Here is a 12,033-nt window from a genome sequence, read left to right on the forward strand (position 1 = left end):
TCTCATTTGAGATTGTGGTTTGACCCAGATTTAACCTATATTTGTATGGCGGATGTCGTCTATGGAGCAGATAATGCTTACTCTTCCGGAGCCCATGGTTCCATTCTCCTTGTACTTTAAATTATTCAATTCAATAAAAGTTATTGCTATAAAGTTTTACAAGAATAAACATGTTTCGACGATAACGTTTATTGTTGGTAAGTTGGGTGGAATGCATACCAGACGTAATTTGGCCGAATTCAGAAAAAAAAAATCGGATTGGTATATAAAAACAACACACCCATTTCAGTTCTTTAGTAGCAATATAGCTATTCCATATATTCAATACTCAATACTTGTAATTCAGAGTGCTTCTCCGAGGTCGATAGTTTGATTTACAAGATTACGAGTCAATCCGCCACAGCCTTAGAGGTGCCTTCAACGACTCCCAGAAATTATGTGATAATAATGATGAATTGCAACAACAACAAAAACCGAAATTATGGAGGCGGGCCATTTTTCTACGGGCAACCGGGTATGATTTCTACTGTAGAATAATGACCCTGGGTAGTTTTTAGCTCGTAGTATAATGATCCATCCCGGGTACGTTTTCTACCCCGGATCCTTTTTTCACGTTACACCGGCTCCCTCGTTAAAAACTCATTGGAAGGGATCGATTTCCCCGCCCTCCCCTTTTTCTTCCATTTATAGTGTCTGATGCTCGGTTATAACTGGATCAAGAACTTTAAGCCCTATCTATCAATCAATCAATTTCCCTAGGCCTTAGGTGTATGGGTGTAGCACCCCGGAAGGGAATATTATCCCCTAGCCCGAGTTTTTCTCTGGCCCGGTCACCATATGGTCCAGAGAAAACTCGGGCTAATTATCCCCTTACCCATAAATGTAATACTGTACCGCTTCAGACAGATTTAATGTACGACTGTACCGCTTCAGACAGGTTTAATGTAATACTGTACCGCTTCAGACAGGTTTAATGTAATACTGTACCGCTTCAGACAGGTTTAATGTACGACTGTACCACTTCAGACAGGTTTAATGTAATACTGTACCGCTTCAGACAGGTTTAATGTACGACTGTACCGCTTCAGACAGGTTTAATGTACGACTGTACCGCTTCAGACAGGTTTAATGTAATACTGTACCGCTTCAGACAGGTTTAATGTAATACTGTACCGCTTCAGACAGGTTTAATGTAATACTGTACCGCTTCAGACAGGTTTAATGTAATACTGTACCGCTTCAGACAGGTTTAATGTAATACTGTACTGCTTCAGACAGGTTTAATGTAATACTGTACCGCTTCAGACAGGTTTAATGTAATACTGTACCGCTTCAGACAGATTTAATGTAATACTCTACCGCTTCAGACAGGTTTAATGTAATACTGTACCGCTTCAGCCGGTTTCAACGTTTGTATCAGTATCACAAAATCTGTCGTCTGTCCTTGATCTCCCTGCTCCCTCGTGTTTAGTATACTTTGGTGTATACACATACGATAATGTTTTATCGATGGCCTCATTTAAGGTAGTGTGACAAAATATATCCAATCAAACAACAGGAGATTACATAAGTACTTCATATGACCATGTAGATAAAATGTGTATATATACCTGTATCAAACCTCTAGTTAGACATTAGACGGGGCGTTTTACCTACCAAGAGACAAGCTGAGAAGATTACTACAAAATACGCCTACAGATCAACTCACGAAAACTTCAGTTTAACGTCATATAAGACAGGTATGATTTTTTATAATCATTCGGTAACCAGTTTAAATGAGACCGATACGAATTGATATAGGTATATGTCTTAGAATTGTAGTCATATAGATATATCTCATTATATTAAACCTCAGACCAATTAGATACAGGTAGATTGTAAAGAATAAAAATGTCATGCACCTAAGCTTGACTATATATTGGGTGCATCTTGATCTTCTTGGTGTTGTTTTTAAGTCCTCTCCGTCAGGTTTTCAGCAAATTTCTTTCAAACCTTTTCTTGTTTACTATGTCATAAAATTGTACTTTCTCTGTTACGGCGCGAGGCGAATTTTTTTTGGCGAGGGGTCTTGGGGCCAAAATTTCGGAAAATGACAATAAATGTTTCGTTTCTATTTCTGTATTCATTTATAAATGATATTGTATTTATCTTTGGCATTCGATGGGCGTATATAGTACCGCACTATGGTACTCTTGTTTTATAATGAGTTAGATAAGTATGACACGGGTATACCTTTATCCACAAAAACAGTTACACGTGTACCATGAAAAGGTGTTATGTGGTACATTTTAACCCTGTACCAACAGAACTAGTTTATGATGATAATTTATGGTCCCATATCAGTCAAATTTCATTCTTCTGTCACAGTGAGGACGCCGACTGTTGACCTGGTCCTGAAATTGTGACAGCGATTACTAACGAAAACATCCGTAGTTGACTAATAGGTGAGTACTAAAGTGTGACGGTGATTACTAACGAAAACATCCTTAGTTGACTAATCGGTGAGTACAAAATTGTGAAGGACTAAATGTCGTCTGAATTCTTAATTAATTAATTACTACGTTCTTCTCGTAACGAATAAGGAACAGTTCGTCGTTTTAATACGCATTTCTGACAGTATCCACCTCTACTGGTAAGTTGTTGAACAATTTCATTTATCAAAATAAGCAGTAACTCCTGGAAAGTCAGTCTAGAGCCCAATGTAACACTTCCAAATGTTCTCCCTCTTTACCAGGTACCACCAGCCCCTCTCTATCAAAGATTGGGAGAAAAGGGGATTCCGGCAATCATTGAAATTTGATTTCCGATGATTGCCGAAAATATCCGCGAGATGTTGCGATTGATCATAAGGGTTGTGCGTATTAGTCACCCCAACCCCTACACAATTGTAAACTGAGTGTGTGAAACAATTTTTACATAAATGTTGAATATTATAGGAAGTTAAGATATCTGTAAAAAAAAACAACAACAGAAACAACAGAAAACAAAACAAAAAATCACGATCTTACAAAGTCATGAGGTTTAACATTAACGCGGAGCTCTGGGCCACAATCAGGTGTTAATTAGTGGCCTCGATTTCTATGATCAGGATTGTTTTCAACATTCAAAAATTATTAAAATGATTCAAATCGTCATACGTCTGTCGTCCGTCCGTAAACAATTCTTGTTATCGCTATTCTTGAAATGTATTGAAGGGCCATTTCTCTTTCTAAAACATAACCTATATGTTTCCATTGGTCTGTAGTTGTGCCCATTTATACTTTTGAGTTTGATCAGGAAAACAAAATGGCCGAAATGCGGCCATCTTGGATCTTCACTGTTGGAGTATATCTTAAACTCAACATGTACATTCCCCTTGATCCGTAGTTAAGCCCATCTAGGCTCGGGAAACAAAATAGTTTATAGGTGGCCATCTTGGATTTTGATGAAATTTCGTTATGGCTGTTTCGTGAGAATTCCAGGAGAATAGCTTGGTCCCTAGTTGTGCCCATTCTGGCCATTAAAACACAAGGGAAAAAAAGGTACACTACATGTAGCCATCTTGGATTTTGTCAGCTGAAGTTTAACGGCTATTTCTCAGATTTTCTTTCTTATATCTTTCATAGTTTCCATATTTAAGGATTGAATCTTGATTTGGTCGATTTCATGGGGTCATGAATTGAGTTGCTCTTGAGACAAATTTAATGAACTGCAAAGCAGTTCATGTTGAATTTGTCTCAAGAGCAACTCAATTCATGACCACATGAAATCGACCAAATCAAGATTCAATCCTTATTTTTCAATTGTTTTGTTTTTTTCGAATAAAAAAGTCGGTCTAGATATTAATGTCTCGAAGCTTGTGCAAGTCCAAATGCGGAAAAGCCCGAGGAGTTCCGGATTGTGCATGTCTAGTCGATCGAGTAAAATAGTCCGCAATATTAGGATTAAAAACAGCATTATTTTGCCAAAATAGAAGCATTTAGCCTATCTGGTCTTTCATAAAATACAAGAATACATGATAAATTTGATAATTGTAATAATTATTCCTTGTTTATAACAACAATGTAGAAAAAGTGAAATCGTTCCGCCGAAGGATTTTAACCATGTATTCATACGCACTGATCAGTGTTAATCTGGTCAAATTCATGAGCAAATGAAACAGATTAAGTTTGGTAGTTTCATTGAGTCCAACTTGAGTAGAAATTGAAATATTACCAAATGATTAAGAGAAAAAGAGGAAAGTGAAAAGTAGAATATCGGACCTACAATCTACATTCAGAACACATAAAGATAATTCGATGGTACATGGAAATATCCCTCTGGGAACTCATGTTTTAATATATCATAAAAATATGATACATTTTTCGAGCAGCTATATTAATATTTGCTATTTGTAGTGTTGCCTTTTAGACGAAAAATATGTTTATTGTTCTACTTTTATCTCAACCAGGCAGTAGTACCCCAAAGTCTCTCGGAGGACATCATTCTTCAAACCAGGGAACGGAGCACATCAAATTGCTGTAAAAAAAAACTGGAATTTTACTAGTTCGTGAGTATAGTGTCATACTTTGATAATTGTAGTAACTGGTGGCTAGCTCACTGAACACAATACGAGTAATCAGTCGTATTAAAACATCTTACGTTAAAGATCCTCACCAAGGACTCAACCGAGGCTAAACAGGAGGGTCTGCGATCTCGATTTCTAATAGTTATTATCTTATACGGGCGATTTATCTTATACGTACACCAGAATTATGTTGTACGCACAACTCATTACATTGTACATATAACTTATTTTCTAGTTTGTACACAGTATATCTGGTATCATCTCCACGAGTGGAGTGAAACGTAATCAGAAGCCTTGGCTAGCGAAGATGATCTGGTATGTACAAGGTATATCTGGTATGTACACAATATATCTGGTATGTATATACGGTATATCTGGTATGTACACGGTATATCTGTTATGTACACGGTATATCTGGTATGTACACAGTATATCTGGTATATACACAGTATATCTGGTATGTACAGTATATCTGGTATGTACACAATATATCTGGTATGTACACAGTATATCTGGTATGTACAGTATATCTGGTATGTATACAGTATATCTGGTATGTACACAGTATATCTGGTATATACACAGTATATCTGGTATGTACAGTATATCTGGTATGTACACAATATATCTGGTATGTACACAGTATATCTGGTATGTACCGTATATCTGGTATGTATACAGTATATCTGGTATTTACACAGTATATCTGGTATGTACACAGTATATCTGGTATGTACACGGTATATCTGGTATGTACACGGTATATCTGGTATGTACACTGTATATCTGGTATGTACAGTATATCTGGTATGTATACAGTATATCTGGTATGTACACAGTATATCTGGTATATACACAGTATATCTGGTATGTACACAGTATATCTGGTATGTACACGGTATATCTGGTATGTACACGGTATATCTGGTATGTACACTGTATATCTGGTACGTACACAGTATATCTGGTATGTATACAGTATATCTGGTATGTACACAGTATATCTGGTATGTACACGGTATATCTGGTATGTACACGGTATATCTGGTATGTACACGGTATATCTGGTATGTACACGGTATATCTGGTATGTACACAGTATATCTGGTATGTACACAGTATATCTGGTATGTACACAGTATATCTGGTATGTACACAGTATATCTGGTATGTATACGGTATATCTGGTATGTACACAGTATATCTGGTATGTATATACGGTATATCTGGTATGTACACAGTATATCTGGTATGTATATACGGTATATCTGGTATGTACACAGTATATCTGGTATGTACACAGTATATCTGGTATGTATATACGGTATATCTGGTATGTATATACGGTATATCTGGTATGTATACGGTATATCTGGTATGTACACAGTATATCTGGTATGTACACAGTATATCTGGTATATACACAGTATATCTGGTACGTACACAGTATATCTGGTATGCATACAGTATATCTAGTATGTATACAGTATATCTAGTATGTATACAGTATACCTGGTATGTACACAGTATATCTGGTATGTACACAGTATATCTGGTATGTACACGGTATATCTGGTATGTACACGGTATATCTGGTATATACACAGTATATCTGGTATGTATACAGTATATCTGGTATATACACAGTATATCTAGTACGTACACAGTATATCTGGTATATACACAGTATATCTGGTACGTACACAGTATATCTGGTATGTATACAGTATATCTAGTATGTATACAGTATATCTAGTATGTACACGGTATATCTGGTATGTATACAGTATATCTGGTATGTACAGTATATCTGGTATGTATACAGTATATCTGGTATGTATACAGTATATCTGGTATGTATACAGTATATCTGGTATGTATACAGTATATCTGGTATGTATACAGTATATCTAGTATGTATACAGTATATCTAGTATGTACACGGTATATCTGGTATGTATACAGTATATCTGGTATGTACAGTATATCTGGTATGTATACAGTATATCTGGTATGTACAGTATATCTGGTATATACACAGTATATCTGGTATGTACACAGTATATCTGGTATATACACAGTATATCTGGTATGTACAGTATATCTGGTATGTACACAATATATCTGGTATGTACACAATATATCTGGTATGTACACAGTATATCTGGTATGTACAGTATATCTGGTATGTATACAGTATATCTGGTATGTACACAGTATATCTGGTATATACACGGTATATCTGGTATGTACACAGTATATCTGGTATATACACAGTATATCTGGTATGTACACAGTATATCTGGTATGTACACGGTATATCTGGTATGTACACGGTATATCTGGTATGTACACGGTATATCTGGTATGTACACAGTATATCTGGTATGTACACAGTATATCTGGTATGTACACTGTATATCTGGTATGTACACAGTATATCTGGTATGTACACAGTATATCTGGTATGTACACAATATATCTGGTATGTACACAGTATATCTGGTATGTACACAGTATATCTGGTATGTATACAGTATATCTGGTATGTACACAGTATATCTGGTATGTACACGGTATATCTGGTATGTACACGGTATATCTGGTATGTACACAGTATATCTGGTATGTAAACGGTATATCTGGTATGTACACGGTATATCTGGTATGTACACTGTATATCTGGTATGTATACAGTATATCTGGTATGTATACAGTATATCTGGTATGTACACAGTATATCTGGTATGTACACGGTATATCTGGTATGTACACAGTATATCTGGTATGTACACGGTATATCTGGTATGTACACGGTATATCTGGTATGTATACAGTATATCTGGTATGTACACAGTATATCTGGTATGTACACAGTATATCTGGTATGTACACGGTATATCTGGTATGTATACAGTATATCTGGTATGTACACAGTATATCTGGTATGTACACAGTATATCTGGTATGTACACGGTATATCTGGTATGTACACAGTATATCTGGTATATACACAGTATATCTGGTATGTACACGGTATATCTGGTATGTACACAGTATATCTGGTATGTACACAGTATATCTGGTATGTATATACGGTATATCTGGTATATACACAGTATATCTGGTATATACACAGTATATCTGGTATGTACACGGTATATCTGGTATGTGCACAGTATATCTGGTATGTACACGGTATATCTGGTATGTACACAGTATATCTGGTATGTACACAGTATATCTGGTATGTACACGGTATATCTGGTATGTACACAGTATATCTAGTATGTACACAGTATATCTGGTATATACAGTGTGGTTTCCCTGTCCGTACGCTTACCGGGAGTTCTGACCCTCCTCTCTTTACATCTAATTAAATGGTAACTATTTTTTTATAGAAAGTGTACATTTCTATGTATACATACAGTTAGAGAAAATTAACTTTGGTCTAAAATATATGTGAGCAGAATTCAGTTCTATATATATATTCTTACATATGTATAAAATCTATCCATAACAATGTAGATGTCTGTTATTAATTCTGCCATTCCTTTGTTATACAGAAACACAAGAGGATCTACCAGAGTCCCGCCATCTTGTCACATCAAATCAATATTCTAATATACACATATACATATATATATATATAGCATGGCTTCTGGAAACGCCGTCCCCCGGGCACAGCTTCATATAAGGGCTAAGGGAAATACTAAGTGTAAAGATCACAGCGAGAATGACGTGATTTTCTTATGCCAAAATTGTAAAACGCTTATTTGCCCGACTTGTTCAATATCCATACATAAATCTCATATTGATAGTTTTGTTGAAATTTCAAAAATTGAAACCGAAAACAAAAACGCTATTCAATTTTTTTTAAATGAAACAGACAACGTTAACATTCCGAAATTGAACCAGGAAATTATTTCATCGCGAACAAAAATGTCTTCATATAAACCTCTGTACAATAACCTTCGCAAAAAAATTATTTACAATAATAACCAGTGTAAATTAGAACTGGACAAGATTACCGACGTTTACATAAAATTTTGTGACAAGATGGAGGTGGCGGCCATGGACCTAATTCAGACCCACATCACAAACCTGGAGGAGAGGTTGGATACTCTGAAACAACTCTCATCTGAGTATAAACAGACTCTCCAGACAGGAAATGCTGTACTCGTGTACGACTCGGTATCAGAAATCCGGGAAATGGATCCAGACATCCCACCGACACCTAACATAGACATGGCCGAGTTTACTCCGGGTATGGCCAGACTAAGTCACCTGAAACAGGCCATCGGGAACCTCAAATCCCCTACTGACCATCTCCAGACAGAATTAGCAACTGGTGGTCACTCCGACCAATGTCCAGTAGTCCGACCAAAACAGTCTACAGAGACTGGTCAAGCGTCCACTGGAGAAGTCCAGTACAAACTTCGTGATCGTCCAACCGTCATGTCCCAGTTCTCATACCCGGATAACATCAGATGGATCTGTCCTACATCTGATGGACGTGCGTGGCTGTGTGACTGTAGACACCTACACACTAAAGCTCGTCAACAACCAAGGTCAGGTCATACAGACGATACAACACCACAGTAAGATCAGGGATATCAGTCTGGACCCCACCACAGGTCGTCTGTGGTTCTGTTGTTGGGGTGAGAGGATTATTTGTGAAGTAACTACATCATCTACACCAGTCACACGGTTTACTACAGAGTATCGCCCAGCCAGTATGTGTGTGACCAGGGAGGGTCGGGTAGTGGTGGGTACAGAGGGTGGTAGACAGGGGTACAAGGTGGTGATGTACAGAGTAGACGGCCGGGTGTTACATACAGCCACTGTGGAGGGGGTAGTACCGTCAATAACACAATGTGGTGTTACAGGTAAGATAGCTGTAGTGAGTGGTAACCGTATCATTGTGTACAACTCAACACTCCAGCCCCTGGTCCATTACCGGGGGGAGGGGATAAAAACCCGGGGTTTGTTGTTTAACACGACACAGATCACACCAGACAAGTTTGGTCCTCGTACAGTTGTATACGACAGTAATGGTAATATTGTTATTGCTGACAGGACAAGGAACACAATAGAACTGATAAGTGGAGCAGGGAAGTACATAAAAACACTTCACACAAACAAAGGATACCAGGACGTAGTAGGTATACAGAAGGGTGATGTGTTGTGGTCACACTTACAGTTAGATACAGGAGGGCGGGGACTCAAACTCCTCCAGTATTATAGTGAGTGAGTGACTCAGCCTTGAGTGAGGATACAGACAATTTACATCAGTGGACTTAAACAACATTAACTTTGTATTTCGATATCATCTTACTTTTGTCAACATTTATCTACACATTACATAAGACATGTAATTAATGTTGGAATGTTTTGTCGTTGTTTTTTTTAAAGCAAAATTATATATAGGATGTTAAATACACAACTGATTTGAAAATGTTCTTGTATTTTAATAAAGAGACCATTTACTTTGGAGTACGTGTAATCTTAGTTGACTTTGAACATGTGTATTGGGTTTGTAACCACGTCACTGTGATACATTTCAACTACTGTAATGAAATCTGAAATCTACGACTAATATCTGTGGATCTTACCAAGCCTGTTTTACCCACAAATACTTGGTATGACCCCGAATTACTTCATGTTTAACCCGATACATGTACAACATGGACTGTAGTACAGCCATTGTCACTGTTTATAATATGTATCCAATTTAATGTGAGGAGGTCATGACCCTGTCTACACCTGTTCTGAACCTATCATTTGTAAATATTCATGTTTTTATGTCATTAAAATTACCACATTGATACTTAATTAGTGACATGTAATATAGATGTACATTTTACGTGACGTCACGAATTGTACCACCATTGTTACAGTTTAATATGCAGTATCAATAGGTCATGACCCTGTCTGGTCCTGTTGTGTACCAATCATTTGTAAATATCATCGTTTATATGTAATAAAAGTTACTGTAACGTTACCGAATTGTTGTTTTATATCATTTCAATTAATCCATAGGAAATCCAGCCTGACGGTAAAGTTAGGGCCCAACGCGAAAGTACAGGTGCCATATAGTAATCAACGTGTCCGTCCGGCCGTCCGTCCGTCTCAGTCTGTCCGTCAGCACTTATATTTTAGTGCAATAACTTTCTTGGCCCGATCGAACTCAAACTTCACACAGTGCTTTCTTATTGAAAGTGCTTCTCTGGTAGTGCTTTCCTTTTTCAAAGGTCAAGGTCAATGTTGCTAAATATAGAAAATCATTTTCCAAGGAATAACTTCAGTTTGCTTTTGCCAATCAAACTTATACTTCAAAATGATCTACCTCTAACTTCATACACCTCTTTATCATTGAAAGTGCGTGCTTAGAATCGCTTTTCGGTCAAAACTTGGCGATATGGGCAACTGAATTTTTGTTATTTTTTGAGGATATATAACAATATGGCGGGGCCTTTGCTGACCTGTCGGTGATGTAGTTGGTAGGAGTAATCCTCGCCAGTAAATAAGGGAAACTATCTTTGATACGTCCGTAATACACAAAACAGCAGAGTATACCAATTAAAGAAACCATAAATCTAACTCAAACCCGTTGGTACGAGGACAAATTATGACAAATATATATATAGAGACACTAAATAAGCACAGGGACTTGACCCTGACATTGAATTATCTTTATTGCTCCTATGTAAGACTGACCCTTTCTCTACTTTGATTCTAAGAGATATCTTAGAAGAATTTTCTGAGACCTAGAAGACTGACAGGTCGGCAGCGGCCAACTAGGTGTCAAAGTATCTCCCATGATTATCACGAAACAAGCTTTGCCATTTATTTTGACCTTGACCCAAATGGTATTGACTTTTGGTCAGCTGTTTTATTACATCAAAATTTAAACTTTTTGTCAAATCTCTTAAACAAAATGTTGATCAGTAAAAAGACACAAAAAGTGAAAAGGTAATTTAACGCTATTTCTGACCATTGTCACGCACAGCGATAGTCTGATCTAAAAGTACAGCCATGGTATCACGTGATCTATTGTGATTCTCTCTGGATATTGCTAAAGCAATATATGTCACATATCGGCCTCCATTAGAAAAGTAACAGTGACCTTGACCTTGACCCCGAAACCCTGAAACTCGAACTTGACCTGTAGGAACTCGTATTTTACTGACATACCTTGAAGCATGACTGAGAAAAGTGTGGATGAGTTGACGGATGGACAGACAGAGTGACGGGGAGGAAACCTATAGCCCCCCCCCCCCCCCCCCCCCCCCCCCCCCCCCTCTCCCCGGTTTCACTGGTACGAGACTAATAAAATTGACAAGTTAAGTAGGACTTAACAATAGATTGTACCTATCTACGTACATTTTGTATGTCTCCTGCGGACGTGGCATTGGGCGGAGGAAACCTTATTTTATCCAAATACATTTTTCTGTCGCAACATGTTTATCCTGATACTGAATACT

General features: G+C 37.3%; 1 protein-coding gene across 1 annotated transcript; it reads left to right on the top strand.

The window, feature by feature from the left end:
• The first annotated feature begins 1,645 nt into the window (after positions 1-1,645).
• On the top strand, positions 1,646-10,134 carry LOC117316204 (tripartite motif-containing protein 2-like). The gene is made up of 4 exons (XM_033870729.1): positions 1,646-1,739; positions 2,368-2,444; positions 4,430-4,528; positions 8,113-10,134. The coding sequence occupies exon 4, from the start codon at positions 8,201-8,203 to the stop codon at positions 9,149-9,151; it is 951 nt and encodes a 316-aa protein (XP_033726620.1). The 5' UTR covers positions 1,646-1,739; positions 2,368-2,444; positions 4,430-4,528; positions 8,113-8,200; the 3' UTR covers positions 9,152-10,134.
• The last annotated feature ends 1,899 nt before the right edge of the window (positions 10,135-12,033 follow it).

Source organism: Pecten maximus, chromosome 18 (genome assembly GCF_902652985.1).
Source record: "Pecten maximus chromosome 18, xPecMax1.1, whole genome shotgun sequence".
Lineage (NCBI taxonomy): Eukaryota > Metazoa > Mollusca > Bivalvia > Pectinida > Pectinidae > Pecten > Pecten maximus.